Source organism: Oncorhynchus mykiss, chromosome 5, assembly GCF_013265735.2.
Source record: "Oncorhynchus mykiss isolate Arlee chromosome 5, USDA_OmykA_1.1, whole genome shotgun sequence".
Lineage (NCBI taxonomy): Eukaryota > Metazoa > Chordata > Actinopteri > Salmoniformes > Salmonidae > Oncorhynchus > Oncorhynchus mykiss.
Window position 1 is genome coordinate 22175160 of NC_048569.1, and position 18011 is coordinate 22193170.

At 44.3% G+C, this 18011-nt stretch overlaps 3 protein-coding genes across 8 annotated transcripts in view; 1 reads left to right on the plus strand and 2 right to left on the minus strand.

The window, feature by feature from the left end:
* Positions 1-2168: 2168 nt before the first annotated feature.
* LOC110523434 (cytochrome c oxidase subunit 5B, mitochondrial) lies at positions 2169-4163 on the minus strand. Its single transcript, XM_021602118.2, has 4 exons — positions 4007-4163; positions 3326-3396; positions 2967-3066; positions 2169-2748 (listed from the first exon to the last, which is right to left on the minus strand). The coding sequence occupies exons 1-4, from the start codon at positions 4101-4103 to the stop codon at positions 2636-2638; spliced, it is 381 nt and encodes a 126-aa protein (XP_021457793.1). The 5' UTR covers positions 4104-4163; the 3' UTR covers positions 2169-2635.
* Positions 4164-4515: 352 nt separating this feature from the next.
* On the minus strand, positions 4516-16687 carry LOC110523433 (drebrin-like protein B). 4 transcript variants are annotated; one of them, XM_036977058.1, is made up of 17 exons: positions 16308-16687; positions 13051-13106; positions 12739-12851; positions 12568-12642; positions 12325-12468; positions 12161-12247; positions 7581-7658; positions 7189-7340; positions 7041-7095; positions 6855-6920; positions 6659-6761; positions 6253-6438; positions 5773-5847; positions 5535-5668; positions 5313-5382; positions 5035-5087; positions 4516-4988 (listed from the first exon to the last, which is right to left on the minus strand). In XM_036977058.1, the coding sequence occupies exons 3-17, from the start codon at positions 12832-12834 to the stop codon at positions 4905-4907; spliced, it is 1458 nt and encodes a 485-aa protein (XP_036832953.1). In that variant the 5' UTR covers positions 12835-12851; positions 13051-13106; positions 16308-16687; the 3' UTR covers positions 4516-4904. The 4 variants fall into 4 exon arrangements, with proteins under 4 accessions (XP_036832953.1, XP_036832951.1, XP_036832952.1 ...); XM_036977056.1 differs by lacking the exon at positions 16308-16687 and adding an exon at positions 13237-13744 and having other exon boundaries at positions 5313-5373; XM_036977057.1 differs by lacking the exon at positions 16308-16687 and adding an exon at positions 13237-13743 and having other exon boundaries at positions 5313-5370.
* The window catches only part of LOC110523432 (transcription factor 7-like 1-B), a 31002-nt gene continuing 28199 nt past the window's right edge, over positions 15209-18011 (plus strand). For 2 of the 3 annotated variants that reach the window (XM_021602112.2, XM_036977054.1), the window contains exons 1-3: positions 15210-16235; positions 16372-16453; positions 17311-17477. In XM_021602112.2, the coding sequence (XP_021457787.2) occupies positions 16050-16235; positions 16372-16453; positions 17311-17477 (435 nt within the window). In that variant the 5' untranslated portion in view covers positions 15210-16049. Of the gene's footprint in view, positions 16236-16371; positions 16454-17310; positions 17478-18011 lie in introns of all 3 variants that reach the window. The other variant, XM_036977053.1, reaches the window with a different exon arrangement.

The window sequence follows — 18011 nt, forward strand, 5'->3', positions numbered from 1 at the left end:
GGGGTTATCTTCGGATGGGGCCACAGTGTCTAAGGACCCCTCCTGTCTTAGCCTCCAGTATTTATGCTGCAGTAGTTTATGTGTCGGGGGGCTACTGTCAGTTTGTTATATCTGGAGTACTTCTCCTGTCTTATCCGGTGTCCTGTTTGAATGTAAGTATTCTCTCTCTAATTCTCTCTTTCTCTCTTTCTTTCTCTCTCTCGGAGGACCTGAGCCCTAGGTCCATGCCTCAGGACTACCTGGCATGATGACTCCTTGCTGTCCCCAGTCCACCTGGCCGTGCTGCTGCTCCAGTTTCAACTGTTCTGCCTGCGACTATGGAACCCTAACCTGTTCACCGGACATGCTACCAGTCCCAGACCTGCTGTTTTTAACTCTCTAGAGACAGCAGGAGCGGTAGAGATACTCCTAATGTTCAGCTATGAAAAGCCAACTGACATTTACTCCTGAGGTGCCTTCTTGCTGCACACTCGACAACTACTGTGATTATTATTATTGGACCATGCTGGTCATTTATGAACATTTGCACATCTTGGCCATGTTCTGTTATAATCTCCACCCGGCACAGCCAGAAGAGGACTGGCCACCCCTCATAGCCTGGATCCTCTCTAGGTTTCTTCCTAGGTTTTGGCCTTTCTAGGGAGTTTTTCCTAGCCACCGTGCTTCTACACCTGTATTGCTTGCTGTTTGGGGTTTTAGGCTGGGTTTCTGTACAGCACTTTGAGATATCAGCTGATGTAAGAAGGGCTATATAAATAAATTTGATTTGATTTAATATTCCAGTCTGTGCTAGCAAAACAGTCATGTAGCGTAGCATCCGTGTCATCTGACCACTTTTGTATTGAGCAAGTCACTGGTACTTCCTGATTTAGTTTTTGCTTGTAAGCAGGAATCAGGAGGATAGAATTATGGTCAGATTTGCCAAGGGGGAACTTTGTATGCGTCTGTGTGTGGAGTATTGGTGGTCTACAGTTTTTTTCCCCCTCTGGTTGCATGTGACATGCTGGTAGAGATGAGGTAAAACAGATTTGTCTACCTGCATTAAAATCCCCATCCATTAGTAGCGCCTCTTCTGGATGAGCATTTTTCTTGTTTGCTTATGGCCATGTGATGGTCAATATACAGCTATGAAAAATATAGATGAAAATTATCTTTGTAGATATCGTGGTCTACGGCTTATCATGAGTTACTCTACCTCAGGCAAGCAATACCTCGAGACCTTCTTAATATTAGATATCTCCCACCAGCTGCTATTGACAAATAGACACACCACCACCCCTTTTCTTCCCAGACGTAGCTGTTGTTCTGCCGATGCACAGAAAACCCAGCCAAATGTATATTATCCGTGTCGTCGTTCAGCCAAGACTTGGTGACACAAAAGATGTTACCGTTTTTAATGTCCTGTTCGTAGGAGTCTTGAACTGAGCTCATCCAGTTTATTCTCCAATTTTTGTACGTTGGCCAATGGAATGGATGGTAGAGGCGGGTTAGCCACTCACCAAACTAATTATCACATGGCACCCAGAACTGTCCCCCCTGGACCTTAGTCTTTTTTTTCATGCAAATGACAGGGATTTGGGCCTGGTCTGGGAGAAACAATATATCCTTCGCATCAGACTCATTAAAGAAAACAATCTTCATCCAGTTACAGGTGAGTAATCGCTGTTCTGATATCCAGAAGCAAAAACATGTATAAAATAAGTTAGTGAAAAAAAAAACAATTGGTTAGGAGCCCGTATAACGTAATTTATCCCCTCCGTGCCATTAGCTTGCTTTTACAAAAAGCAGGGTACTATACATTACACATGGCACCACAATGAAAACTGTGAAAATAAGTGCGACAATCATAGTCCTTGAATGAATACACCATTATATGCGTCGGCTTCTCAGATCCAGATGACCTAAATCTTAATTTTGGCTCGAGGGCCACATTGGGATTTCAAAATTAAACAGATAGCCACTGATTTTATGTTGACAGATTTGCTGGTCAAAATCAAATTACAGCCTAGAAAACTGGCACTCATTTCTAATTATATAGGTCTATTATCATTTCTACATACTTTCCATCTGGTTTTAGAGATGTAGTATTATTTAAATTAACATGCTGTATTTTGCCCACCCCTGACCAAAACCATCACGCTATTCTACATCACCACCGAAACAGCAAGAGGAGTTAAGGAGTATACTTTATTGATTTGATAAGACCAAGTGTACAGTACATACATCAACGTAAACTGCTGTTTGAATGGAATTGTTTGAAAAATAACATTGCGTCCCACACCATTAGGCCTAGGCCTTCGGTACGTTTTAAACAATAACTGGTCCTGTGATCAGACTGACATTGAGGTTAGCAGGTTAGATAGATTTTCAAGTAGACGTTAGGATGAGATAAAGATAAATTGGACAGCAAACACATGATTAAAAGAAATCAAAGGGTAAACACAGAGGCCCAACATTCTAATTTAAAACACCTAACTCCCCATGCAAATACACTTCCTGAAAGAACATTGAGATTTGACATCACCATCTAACCCCCTTCATGCTAAAGAAGCTGGAATCTTTCAGTGAATGTAATGTCATGTAAAGGTACTAGGTGATGTGTCTATGTATATAAGAGGGTGTATGTTGGTGTATTTTAGTGGGGCAGCTCGTGGGGCACCAGTTTGTAGTGGGAGCCACATGAGGGACAGCGCTGAGCATCACCCTGATGGAGCCAGAACCACACCACTGCAGTGTTATCCTCCTCACCTAGAGAGAGAATGGAGAAAGTGAGAGAGAAGGGGGAGAAAGGGGGGGAGAAAGGGGGGGAGAAATATAGGAGGGAGGGAGAGATCAGTTGAAGGAGACATTAGATATGAGCAGGAAGGTCAACCCTCAGACAGCCATGACAAATCAGAGTGGTACAGCTTCTGGCCACAGAACTACCAGACAGCTGTAGAAAAACTAATATAAAGCTAGTCACATACAGACACAGCCCACAATCCTCTTGGTAGTGATGGAGGGCACCAGATGGGGGTCAGCCTTTGAGCCAGCATACTCTTTGGGCTTCAACATGCTGTAGGGGTCCTGGAAAGAAATCACACAAGACAGGTTCAGTTTTAGACCTAGGTATGACTTGGTGACATGGAGAACAAAGCACACAAACCTTTTAAGGATCCTAAATGTGGCTAGAGACATGTCGGGCCAGTGCTGAGAACAGAGTGAGATTACTGCCAAACTAATTAATACTTGACATGTTAAACTACAGGTGTCACGTAAATGTTGGCCATAGCAACACAGTTGACGCAAATAATATTAATTTCAAACAAATGTCATCTCGACTCACCGCGCCCTGTTGCGCAGCCTTCATAACTATCTTCTCCAGACCAGTGGCCTGCTCCTCGTCGGTGGGGATGCCTGAAAACATGTCATCAGTGTTAGCTAGCAAGGTTAAATAGTTGGCATTAGCTAGTTTAAAAGTTAGCAAAATTAGCAGTGGGCTACTTCCGCGCTAAGCTCATTCAAAGATAAAGTCAACACGGATAGCTCGCTGACGCGCTAGCTAGAACCCTAAACTAAGGTACCATCTTTGACTTTATTATTTTAATTTGTTTTACCTTTATTTAACTAGGCAAGTCAGTTAAGAACAAATTCTTATTTTCAATGACGGCCTAGGAACAGTGGGTCAACTGCCTCGTTCAGGGGCAGAACGACATATTTGAACCTTGTCAGCTCGGGGGTTTGAACTTGCAACCTTCCGGTTACTAGTCCAACGCTCTAACCACCTGCCGTCCCTTTGACAAAGGTCGCTATATAAGGCAAAATAGCTCAATATAGGACATGAAAACAATCTGCTCAGCTAGCTACTTAATGAGAACAATGTGGACAGATTGAAAATTGTGATAACTTGGCTAGAAAGCCTTGCGCCATTGTCTGGCAATGCATCGCCTGTCCTTGGCAAGACATCAATATGTCAAATACGATGCTTCCATGTCTTCTGCCCAAAACCTCCACATTACCGACTCACCACCAACCGCCATGCCGCGGGTGAGAGCAGGGACCGGGGCGGCCCGGCAAGTTGTAGCGGCCCTGACGGCCGAGCGAAGCAATAACCTTGCAGCCATTTCTCCTTCTGGTCGAAAGCACTGCTGTATAAGAAGAGGTCGCAATACAACTGGCAGCACACTGATGACGTTTAATATTTACGTGACAGTCGCATTATTCTGACGTCTGTGCTCTTGTATTTAAAAACTAGACGCGTTCAAGGCTCGAGTCGTTGACTAACGTTACCTGAAAAGGTAGGCTATGAATATACTTTATCATGCAAACTGATTCAACCTTTCGTTCCCAAAACAACTAAGAAAACATTACAGTCCAATCAGTAGGCCTACATGACATCATCTGTTAATAATCTATTTTTTATTTAACCTTTATTAAACTAGGCAAGATTAGTCCAAATGAATACACCGTCCCCATTTCATAAAAGGGGGGTGAGCATAAATAATCTAGAACTCAAAAAAAGATTAAGCACATGGAAACAGTTGGACATTCATCTTTATTTATTGAAAAGTGGATCAAAAGCAAAAGTCTGACAAATTCAAGACACATATAAAACCCCAAACATCCCCATAATCCCATAGAAGACTGCTAGTCTGAGACCTGACTAAAACCAGACAATCATAAAGACTAGAATACACTGACATGAGCTCTGTTGTACATTAAAATACAGTAATCAAGTGACAGTCACTTTCCCTGACATCCCTGATAAGCCCTGCACCCCCATTCTCTTCTCTTTCTACTTATAAACCTAATATCTGTGCAGAGAGAAAAACATCCCCCTTCCTACCCCTGTATTGTTCGCATTGGTCGCAGTCAGAATGATCTGATGCTCTAATTGGTTGTAGGCATGTGGGAGGGCTTTGGAACTACAGGAGCTCAACGTAATTAGCAGGGAACATTCCGTAGTGTCCATCCGGTCCGTAGCCTCTCCACCAACCCTCATCCTCCATGTCTATCCCTGTGAGGGTTGGTGATGTCTATCCCTGTCTATCCCATGTCTATCCCTGTGATGATGTCATCAGGATCAAAGGTAATCTCAGAGTCGTCAGCTGAGGAGGAGAGGAGAGAAGGATGAAAGAAGAGTAAATTCAATACAACTTTATGGATAGAGATGAGATAGGGATGAGTGGTGCCAGAAGAGATGAAAGAAGGGAAGGAATATGAGGTGGGACATCAGAGAAAAGATTAGAAAAGCAAAGAAGGATCAGATGAAAGAAGATGAAATGAGAAAAAGAGAGGGACTTGATTTGAACCCAGAGCTGGGCAACACTCACTGGCTTGGTAGTCATACAGAGCCCTGGCACGCACATCCTGTCCACTGGCCTCCTCTCTCTGCTCCAGCACCCGAGAGAGATTGTTCAAGTGATAGGGAGTTAAAGAAGATTTGAACAGAATAAAACAGTGGAGTCATAACACCACAGAATTTTCCAACCTATTTGGAATAATATTTGATAACATGGCTAAGAGCAACGTCATCATACTTCCTGTAGACTTACTGTGGGTGTGTCCTGGTAGATATCATCATAAATGTTATCCTCCTCATTTGTTGCTGCCAATGGCAGGAGCTCGTATACCTCATCTAGGTCAATGTGCCTCTCTCTACCCTGAACCAGGCCGGCAACTGTTGGCTCTGAGAGATTCAATATTTAAAGACCCTCACCAGCTGTAGTTTTTAAGTGGTAACAATGTGAGAGTGGAAATGAGTTTGCGTTTGTGTGTGAGGTGGAGGCCTACCGTCCTCTGGTGCTGTGTCCTGTGTATCATCATCAAAATCATCTGACCAGTACTCCTCTTCAGTGAAGGAAGACTCTGTGACACACATACACACACATATTATTTAGACAGCCTTATCACTACGACATGAATCAGCCTGTGGTGGAAAGTGTTAGCTGCATGCCTGTATGCATGCGTGTTTGGCTTGTGGGTTGGACATGTGAGTGTAGGGCTGCTTGTGCCTCAGGCTGTAGGAACACAGTAGCAGGGGTTTCTGGGAGTAGAGGAGCAGGGCGTTCTGGGAGCAGAGAAGTAAGGGGTTAAAGGCTTAGCTATGATACAGATGTGTGTGTGCATTCATGTGTGCATGCGTGTCTGACTTGTGGGTTGGACAGGTGAGAGTGGGGCAGCTGCTTCTGGGAGCAGTGGAGCAGGGTTTAAAGGGCTATCTATGATACAGGTGTGTGTGTGTGTGTGTGTGTGGGTGGGTGCATGTATTACCTGCGGGTTGGACAGGTGAGAGTGGGGCTGCCTGTGCCTTGGGCTCTGAGAGCAGAGCAGGTGTTTTTGGGAGCAGTGAAGCCAGGGCTTCTGGGTGAAGAAAAGCAGGGTATTGTGGGGAACGTGGTTCGTTGGGTGTTTCTCTCTCAGTGGACTTCTGAGTCAGGAAGTGGCTCTGCAGCTTCCCTGAGGGAGGGGGAGAGGGGAATAATATGTGTTATATGTTATTGGGGCTAGGGGAATATGTGTTATGGGGGGGCAGAATGTGTTATTGATATGTCATAATGATTTATTGCTAACTTTATTTAAGTTATTAAGTGTGCTTAGCGTTGACCAGTTTTCTATATCAATACCCACCTTGTTGCTTATCTATAAAACATTATTACAACATTCTAGGTGATTTTACCAGGTCTGGAGCTGGGCGTGTTGTCCAGTGAGGCACTCTGCTCTCTCTTTTTAAACAGCTCTCTGGGGTTCAAGGACCTTTGGGAGATCAGACGTGCTGCCTCCTGACACACACACACACACACACACACACAGTTCAGTAAATTATGACATATTGAACACACAAACACACACACACAGTGAGTGCGGACTCTCACGTTTGCTTTTTGTACAGATGCAGGTCTTATCCTCTGAGAGTTCTGACGCTCACTGTCCTGCTGCTCCTAAAAAGCAGACACACACACAAAAACACACACACTCAAATAAGTTTGGAATACTGCAACTCACAAAAGCATTTTGTGCAATGCATAGAAATCACACATAGTACCACATAAAAGGCTCACCGGCTGATGTTGTTCCTGGTCTCTATACCCTGACTCCTGCTGCTTCTGGTAAGTCCTGTCAAACAGACACACACACAGACAATATTATATTATTGAGCATGTGTTTGTGTGTGTCTGCGCATATGTGCGTGCATCTGTGATGACTGACTTTGCCTGGTCGATTTGAGAGGTTCTCTCCTTTGCCCTCATTTCTCTCTCTGCAGCCTCCTTTTCATCCCTCTCTTTTTGCTCTCTTTTCACCCTTTGCCTCTCCTCCTCCACTCTCTTGCTCTCCTCCTTCTGACGTACCTCCTCATCTCTCTGAGAGAGAGAGAGAAAGTGAGAAATGTAACATTCTGTTGGAACCAAACTCCCAAAGAACCAGCAGCAGAGTAACTCAAAACAGGATTGCATACCACATTAGGAATAGGGAGATAACAATATAGTATAGTATTACTTTTGCCTGGAATTTTGTTATGTCTTAAGAGCAAGCACTTAAATGTAGCTTACTAGTTACATACAACAAATAAAATGTAGGCTTGGCTATCTGAGAAGGTCTACCTGAGATTGGGCCCAGAAGTTGTCCTTGTTGGTTTGCAGAATCTCATCCACAGCATTAGTCTTCTGGTACACCGACCCCTGAAACACAACAATACATTCTCTGCTGCCAATGACTGGAACGAATTGCAAAAATCACTGAAGCTAGAGACTCATATCTCCCTCACTAACTTTAAGCATCAGCTGTCAGAGCAGCTCACAGATCATTGCACCTGTACATAGCCCATCTGTAAATAGCCCATCCAGCTACCTCATCCCATATTGTTATTTATTTATTTTGCTCCTTTGTACCCCAGTATCTCTACTTGCACATTCATCTTCTGTACATCTATCACTCCAGTGTTTAATTGCTAAATAGTAATTGCTTCGCCACTACTGCCTATTTATTGCCTTACCTCCCTAATGTTACCTCATTTGCACACACTGTATATAGATTGTTTTTCCAATTGTGTTATTGACTGTACATTTGTTTATTTCATGTGTAACTCTGTGTTGTTGTTTGTGTCGCACTGCTTTGCTTTATCTTGGCCAGGTCGCAGTTGTAAATGAGAACTTGTTCTCAACTGGCCTACCTGGTTAAATAAAGGTGAAATAAAATAAATACAAACATTACAGCTGTTTGTGTGTGTGTGTGTCAAATCAAATCAAATTTTATTGGTCACATACACATGTTTAGGAGACGTTATTGCGGGTGTAGCAAAATGCTTGTGTTTCTAGCTCCGCCCGTGCGGTAATATCTAACAAGTAATATCTAACAATTTCACAATATATACCCAATACACATAAATCTAAGTGAAGGAATAGAATTAAGAATATATAAATATATGGACAAGCAACGTCAGAGCGGCATAGACTAAGATACAGTAGAATAAAATAGAATACAGTATATACATATGAGATGAGTAATGCACAATATGTAAACAGGGTAGGGTAGCCTAGTGGTTAGAGCGTTGGGACTAGTAACCGAAAGGTTGCAAGTTCATATCCCCGAGCTGACAAGGTACAAATCTGTCGTTCTGCCCCTGAACAGGCAGTTAACCCACTGTTCCTAGACCAGTTAACCCACTGTTCCTAGACCAGTTAACCCACTGTTCCTAGGCTGTCATTGAAAATAAGAATTTCTCCTGAACTGACTTGCCTAGGTAAAATAGACTTGCCTAGGTAAAATAAAAAAAAGTTACTATTGTTCCATTTTTTTTTTAAAGTGGCCAGTGATTTCAAGTCTATGTACAGTTGAAGTCGGACGTTTACATACACCTTAGCCAAGTACATTTAAACTCAGTATTTCACAATTCTTGACATTTAATCCTAGTAAAAAGTCCCTGTCTTAGGTCAGTTAGGATCACCACTTTATTTGAAGAATGTGAAATGTCAGAATAATAGTAGAGAGAATGATTTATTTCAGCTTTTATTTATTTCATCACATTTCCAGTGGGTCAGAAGTTTACATACACTCAATTAGTATTTAGTAGCATTGCCTTTAAATTGGTTAACTTGGGTCAAACTTTTTGGGTAGCCTTCCACAAGCTCCCCACAATAAATTGGGTGAATTTTGGCCCATTCCTCCTGACAGAGCTGGTGTAAATGAGTCAAGTTGGTAGGCCTCCTTGCTTGCACATGCTTATTCAGTTCTGCCCACAAATTTACTATAGGATTAAGGTCAGGGCTTTGTGATGGCCACTCCAACACCTTGACTTTGTTATCCTTAAGCCATTTTGACACAACTCTGGAAGTATGCTTGGGGCCCTTGTCCATTTGGAAGACCATTTGCGACCAAGCTTTAACTTCCTGACTGATGTCTTGAGATGTTGCTTCAATATATCCACATACTTTTCCATCCTCATGATGCCATCTATTTTGTGAAATGCACCAGTCCCTCCTTCAGCAAAGCACCCCCACAACATGATGCTGCCCCCCCCCCCCTTCACCATTGGGACGGTGTTCTTCGGCTTGCAAGCATCCCCTTTTTTCCTCCAAATATTAACGATGGTCATTATGGCCAAACAGTTCTATTTTTGTTTCATTAGACCAGAGGACATTTCTCCAGAAAGTACGATATTTGTCCATGTGCAGTTGCAAACTGTAGTCTGCCTTTTTTATGGCGGTTTGGGAGCAGTGGCTTCTTCCTTGCTGAGCAGCCTTTCAGGTTATGTTGATATAGGACTCGTTTTACTGTGGATATAGATACTTTTGTACCTGTTTCCTCCAGCATCTTCACACGGTCCTTTGCTGTTGTCCTGGGATTTATTTGCACTTTTCGCACCAAAGTACGTTCAACTCTAGGAGACAGAACACGTCTCCTTCTTGAGCGGTATGCTGGCTGCGTGGTCCCATGGTGTTTATACTTGCGTACTATTGTTTGTACAGATGAACGTGGTACCTTCAGGTGTTTGGAAATTGCTCCTAAGGATGAACCAGACTTGTGGAGGTCTACAATTTTTTTTCTGAGGTCTTGGCTGATTTCATTTGATTGTCCCATGATGCCAAGCAAAGAGGCACTGAGTTTGAAGGTAGGCCTTGAAATACATCCACAGGTACTCCTACAATTGACTCAAATGATGTCAATTAGCCTACCAGAAGCTTTTAAAGACATGACATACTTTTGGGGAATTTTCCAAGCTGTTTAAAAGCATAATCAACTTAGTGTATGTAAACGTCTTACCCACTGGAATTGTGATACAGTGAATTATAAGTGAAATAATCTGTGTGTAAACAATTGTTGGAAAAATTACTTGTGTCATGCACAAAGTAGATGTCCTAACCGACTTGCCAAAACTATAGTTTGTTAACAAGAAATTTGTGGAGTGGATGAAAAACGAGTTTTAATGACTCCAATCTAAGTGTATGTAAACTTCCGACTTCAACTGTATATAGGCAGCAGCCTCTAATGTGCTAGTGATGGCTGTTTAACAGTCTGATGGCCTTGAGATAGAAGCTGTTTTTCAGTCTTTCAGTCCCAGCTTTGATGCACCTGTACTGACCTCGCATTCTGGATGATAGCGGGGTGAACAGGAAGTGGCTCGTGTGGTTGTTGTCCTTGATGGTCTTTTTGGCCTTCCTGTGACATCAGGTGCTGTAGGTGTCCTGGAGGGCAGGTAGTTTGCCTCTGGTGATGCATTGGGCAGACCGCTCCACCCTCTGGAGAGCCCTGCGATTGCGCGCTGTGCAATTGCCGTACCAGGCGGTGATACAGCCCAACAGGATGCTCTCAATTGTGCATCTGTAAACGTTTGTGAGGGTTTTAGGTGCCAAGCCAAATGTATTCAGCCTCCTGAGGTTGAAGAGGCGCTGTTCCGCCTTCTTCACCACACTGTCCATGTGGGTGGACCATTTCAGTTTGTCAGTGATGTGTACCCCGAGGAACTTGAAGCTTTCCACCTTCTCCACTGTGGTCCAGTCGATGTAGATAGGGGGATGTTCCCTCTGCTGTTTCCTGAAGTCCACGATCATCTCCTTTGTTTTGTTGACATTGAGTGAGAGGTTATTTTCCTGGCACCACACTCCCAGAGCCCTCATCTCCTCCCTGTAGGCTGTCTCATCATTGTTGGTAATCAAGCCTGCTATTGTTGTGTCATCTGCTAACTTGATTATTGAGTTGGAGGTGAGCTTGGCCATGCAGTCATGGGTGAACAGGGAGTACAGGAGAGGGCTGAGCTGGCACCCTTGTGGGGCTCCAGTTATGAGGATCAGCAAAGTGGATGTGTTGTTTCCTACCTTCACCACCTGGGAGCGGCCCGCCAGGAAGTCCAGGTCCCAGTTGCACAGGGTGGGGTTCAGACCCTGGGCCTCAAGCTTAATGGTGAGCTTGGAGTGTACTATGGTGTTGAATGCTGAGCTATAGTCAATGAACAGCATTCTTACATAGGTATTGTCCAGATGGGATAGGGCAGTGTGCAGTGTGATGGCGATTGAATCATCTGTGGATCTATTGGGGCAGTATGCAAACTGAAGTGGGTCTAAGGTGACAGGTAAGGTAGAGGTGATATGATCCTTAACTAGCCTCTTAAAGCACTTCATGATGACAGAAGTGACAGCTAAGGGGCAATAGTCATTTAGTCCAGTTACCTTTGCTTTCTTGGGTACAGGAACAATGGTGCCCATCTTGAAGTATGTGGGGACAGCAGACTGGGATATGGAGAGATTGAACATGTCCGTTAACACACCAGCCAGCTGGTCTGCGTATGCTCTGATGACACGGCTAGGGATGCCGTCTGGGCCAGCAGCCTTGTGAGGGATAACACGCTTTAATGTCTTACTCGAGACGACCACGGAGAAGGAGAGCCCACAGTCCTTGGTCGCGGGCCGCGTCGGTGGCACTGTGTTATCCGCAAAGCGGGCAAAGAAGGTGTTTAGCTTGTCCGGAAATAAGAGGTCGGTGTCCGTGACTGGTTTTCCTTTTGTAGTCCGTGATTGTCTGTAGACCCTGCCCCATATGTCTCGTGTCTGAGACGTTGAATTGCAACTCCACTTTGTCTCTACACTGACGTTTTGCCTGTTTGATTGACTTGAGGAGGGAATAACTACACTGTGTGTGTGTGTGTGTGTGTGTGTGTGTGTGTGTGTGTGTGTGTGTGTGTTCTCACCACAGGCCCTCTGGGTATGTCATATTTCTGTGTCTCTTTGGTTTGCAGAATCTCATCCACAGCATTAGTCTTCTGGTACACCGACCCCTGAAACACAACAACACATTACTCTGTGTGTGTGTGTGTGTATGATTGTGTGTGCATGAGTGTGTGTGTGTTCTCACCACAGGTCCACTGGGTACATCGCTGTATTTCTGTGTCTCTTTGCGAAAGTTAAAGTTGGCCCCCGACGCCTTGGCCACTTTATCCATGATGCTCTCTGGCTCCACGTCATCCTCCCCCCGTGCATTGATGGTCACATGGGCACCCTGCAGGAATGAGATTGGTCAGAGAGAGAGTCTACACAGCGCAAATTTAGAGAATTAACATTTTGGAGCATCTCTCTCTTTAATGCAGGTAAAACTCACCCTTAGGAAGTTACCCATGGAAATGACATGGTTGGCGCACTGTCCTTTCCGAGAGTCCTTTACCCCTTCACCTGTCTAAAACACACACACACAAAGGTGAATGGCTGATTTGGCAAAGGTCTCTATTGATCGTTATGCTTCGAGGGTGGTGTGTGTGTGTGTGCTACTTACCCAGTTGATGAGGACATATTTACACAGGCCAGAGTTGGGGTCCTTGACACGACAGAAGGCATACATCACCTTCCCACTGCTCAACTCCTCCACCATCTCCTCCAGACCGCCGTCTACATACAGATACACATACACAAACACACAAATCGAATGTGGGTCGTCAACGTTACTGATGACCATGTCAGCCAGCTAAACTAAAGCCTACGTGGTATGGTGTATCATCAGTTTTCAGTTATCATACAACAAATTCCCTGAACCCCCCCCCACATTACACACATGCACAAACAACTTATATTGCAGACCCACACTCACCTCCCTTCTCTGCCAGGCGGATGTCATTGGTGTTCCCCTCATAGGTGAACAGAGTCCTGTAGACAGACAGAAAAACAACTGGAAGATTCTCTCTCTCTTGTCATTGCTGAATCACAAACACACACATACAGATACAACTGTGATACCAAATCAACTGATCTAATCCTTCTCTCAGTTCTTGCTCACCAGTTGGTATCAGACTTCACATCCACCACTTCTTTATACGCGGCCGTGAGTGCTGCTCCGTTTTTACTTAGATTCACCGACATTCTCCTGTGTGTCTATCTGTGCCGTGGCATTCACTGCGTCAAAGAAAACGCAGCACCAAAACTTTATCCAGGAAATAAGAAATGGTCTCTTCAGTTGGAGTAGCTGAGATATACTGAATGATGAAAGAGCACTCTAATGGGTAAAGGCAGAACTTCCAATGACGAGCGAGTCTTGTACCAAGGGGATTCTTTCAGCTTTGTCAAAACTGGGATGGATCAGGACCAAATCGGCAAAATAATGGTCTCCTCTCTGTGTCAAAGTAAGATTCAAATATTCTACCTAGAGAAATCAAGGAAAGAGGACCGCTAACACACACAGGCTGTCCGAGCTGATTCAGTATGAAGGAACTACTACACACACACCCCTCTGAAACTTGTCGGGGCAGTGTGTGTGTGTGCGTGCACGTGTGTGTGTGTGTGTGTGTGTGTGTGTGTGTGTGTGTGTGTGTGTGTGTGTGTGTGTGTGTGTGTGTGTGTGTGTGTGAGAGAGAGAGAGAGAGAGAGAGAGAGAGGGAGTGAAAGAAACCGGTCAGGGCAGAACCGGAAAAGTCTAATTTTTTAGATTGGTGCTGCAGTACCGCAAGTTCTTCAGTACAAGCAGGTCGGCAGACTAAATGCTTCCTGCTAACTATTTAGGTGGTGGAAGAGTCTACTGTAAAGGGACTGAGGGTGATTGCTGGTTAGACTACAGAAGGTTCACAAACATCAGCCTTGTTGATAAGTAGATCTCCACTCTTTCTCTATCCTATCTCATTATCTCTTTGCTGTTGGTGAGCAGTTCCCTCTCTCCCTCCTTTTCTATCCCTGCCAACCCTCTTTCTCTCTCTCTCTTGCATGCTCTCTCTCTCTGTGTGTAGATGAGCACCCTCCAGCTTCCTCTTTTACACATGCACATGCACACACATACACAAACACACACACACACACACACACACACACACACACACATACACATACTGAACATACACTAGCTTTCTCAGGAACAAAAGAGGGAATTCCTTTTCACCAATGCACACAGACAGACATAGAGGCATAGACACAAATACACTCACACACACACACTATTTCAGATGCAGTCTAATCCCTTGTCTCCTTTGCTCGTTGGTGGGTGGTTTTATTATGAGGGAGGGGGGCATGACACTCATCATTCCCAACACCCCCATCACACACATGTTTGCACTACACACACATGCACAAACACACTATTGTGCAATAGTATTATGTTAGCTTGGAAATGCCTGTGGTTTGCTAGAGGGTTGAGTGTCAATTTTGTAGCAAGGACCTGCAGTCACATAAACATATATGGGGGGGGGGGGGGGGGGGGGTGTAACAGATAACAGACCAAGGGAGGGCTCGGGTTACAGTCTCACAGAAAAAAGTACACACACAAAGATTAAAGAGAGAAGGAGAGCGGGCATTATCAACACCATTATCTTCATCATAATCATTAGCCTACTATTACATCCTTCAGTTCTCTCCTATGAATATGCACATGAAGCCAGCTGGAATCCAATATAATTCAGTGTGGTGAAACAACAGTAAAACTGAGCGATATTCAGTGCGGAGGCAAACTGATTTGTATTTTTAATTGTGTGCCACCCTATGGGACTCCCAATCACAGCCTGATGTGATACAGCCTGGATTTGAACCAGGGACTGTAATGCACTGAGATGCAGTGCCTTAGACCACTGTATCACGGGTGATCTGGCTGGGAATCCAGACAATGCAAAGATATACTTTCCCCCTGACCAATATAATTTTTTAGCTCCAGAAATCAGATGGGAAAAACTCCTGGCACCATTGACACATACATCATTGATAGCTGGACTGGAATTACTCTGCCCAAGCGTCTTCCCTCCCCACTTTCTTCCTCCTGTTTTCTCTCCTCTCCCACCCCCAGTCTTCCCTCCCCACTTTCTGCCTCCAGTCTCCCGTCTTCCCTCCTCACTTTCTTCCTCCAGTCTCCCTTCTCCCGTTTTCCCTCCTCCCCCACCCCAGTCTCCCGGCGGCGGCCTAGCTCTTCCTTCCACTCCACCTCAGAAACACCAAGCGACTTGTATTATTTCCCATGCGACCATATACACGCACACAACCAGCGACTAACTTTTCTCAAACTCGCAAGGGTTGAATTTTCTATTTTTGAAGGATAATGGACGACAAAATAATTAAGAAAGTAGGCTTGTGAGCTGACTTTTCTTCGGGCTGATTTTACTCGGGAGGCTAACGTTAAGTAGGAGGAGAACGTATGTGCAGGAGGACAACTTATGTGCGTGCGTGTTTTAAACTTCTGCGACGTACAGCTTTCCATTGTTTTCGTTTTCCCTTTCAGTTTTAAGAGATTGCTAGTTGTTTTTACATCAGTATACGGTTATTCGTGGGGTCGTCGATGTGGGTTGTAACGTTAGCTAGTTTTTCTAGCCCAAAATAAAAGACGCGACAAGAAACGAGTGGAACAACTCCAGGAATCGACTAGCTAGTTAACTAGTTAGCTTAGCATGGCTAACTAACGTTAGCTAGCTAACAATGAACAGTCGTTGGATGCTTATTTTTGCAAAGTTTGCAACAACTCGTCTTGTTCATGGCTAATCTCGTTACTACCACTGGAAATCGTGGAAATCCAAATAATACAGTGTACTAGCTAGCTAACGTTAGCAGGGTGTTTTGAAACTCGGTGGGTACGACATCACTTCCACGGCAAGACAACAGTGAGTGTGTTTTTAGAAATTCAAGATGCCGCAGCTGGACGGAGGAGGAGGAGATGATTTGGGAGCCAACGATGAGTTGATCTCGTTTAAAGACGAGGGGGAGCAGGAGGAAAAGACCGCCGAGAATGTGTCCTCTGAGCGGGACCTGGACGATGTCAAGTCTTCACTGGTCAACGAGACGGAGAACAACAGCAGTTCGTCTGACTCCGAGGTAGCTAACTTTACTAGCTAGCCAGCTAGGGACAGACGATTGAATCACTATATAAACAACTACGGTACTAACCTTTTTCTTCTAGCCACCAATCTCCAGTGTTTTTTGGCAAACAACGTTTGTGTGTGTTTGTCAGCAGGCAGTCAGTCATAGACGTCCCCAGCATCACATACCGGATTGGGAGAGTTATGTCAGACAGAGAGAGTTCGTTGCAGAAGGTAAAACACGACAGACTCATAGTAAAACTATAACTCTCACTTTTATCCTTCATATGAGTGCCCCCCTCTCCCCACTTTTCTTTATATCCTCTCCTTTATCTCTCCCTCCCAGTCCATTCCTTTATTTCTCAATTCATTTAAAAAAAAGCAGTGTTGAAAGAGTTAGGTCATTTTACACCCCTTACAAGAAACACAGAACATATAGCAATAAATCAACAACTACAAGCATTCTTGCCTTGGCGGCAGCTCTGCAGAGTGGTCACTAGCTGGCACAGTCATACAATCTGATTTGAAACACACTGCAAACCCGAATGCCTAAACTTAAATTGAGACCAAAAAGCTAATTTTTGTATATATGAATTTTTGCGTTATTGCCAATTATGACTTTGCAGCTGGAACATCTAGTGGAAACCGCTCAGTTCTTCCTCCAGAATCCTCCTCTCTCCAGCCTCATTTCCCCCCCTCACCCATCTCCCACACCCCCATTTTTCTCTCCCAATTCAATGAGCCCTGTTAACAAGAGATGTCACTGTCTTACATGCTAACAAAGCAACTAAACAGATTATAATAGATTGACAACAACCCATCCCTAGTCTATCCCCCAGCTCTGAGGAGGCAGTTGGTCAATGGTTGTTGAAGTAAACTCGGTCTCAATTTTTTCAATCCAATTTAGGCTCTCTATTGGCATGGGAAACATATGTTAACATTGCCAAAGCAAGAGAAGTAGATAATAAACAAAAGTGAAATAAATGGAAATTAACAGTAAACAACACACTCTCAGAAGTTCCAAAAGAAAAAAGACATTTCAAATGTCATTATTTCTATATACAGTTTCTCTCTCTCCCTCTCTCTCCCAGCTCTGAGGAGACAGCAACACGACAGTGGGTTGTTCAAGGCATCTCTGTACGCTGGCTATCCCTTACTGATGATCCCTGACCTGGGTAACCTAGCCAACCTGGGCCACTTGGGGAACCTTGGTAACCCCTACCTTTCTCCTGGAGTCCTCTCACCCGGCTCCAGGACGGTGAGTCAGTCACATGCACGCAGGAACATGCATCACATACTGCCTCTCTGTTATTGTTCTTATAATTTTTGCAAGTAAGGCTGCTGTACTAACATAGCTGTCTGTGTGTGGTGTCTGGCGGTGTGTGTATCGACTGTGTGGGATGTCTGTTGTGTGGTTATAAGGGACAGTGAATGATGAGTTGTGTGTGTGGGCTCCAACTCTGAGCAGTGTGATGTATCTCATAGCGATTAATGGTGTATTAACACACTGGCACTACCGCTGCAGACAGGCCCCAACACAGCCCTGATAAAACACTGTTGCTGGAATGTGTGTGACAGAGTGAGCGAGGGGGGAGAGAGAGGCTACAGTATTTCATCACCATCCATGCGTAACTATGCTACAGTTGTAGCTAACGTTGTTGTTTTTTTTTGTTTCCTTTCTGTGTTTTGGGATTGAGGCTAGAGGTCGACCGATTATGATTTTTCAACGCTGATACCAATTTTGGAGGACCAAAAAAAGCCAATACCGATTAATCAGCCGTTTTTTAATATA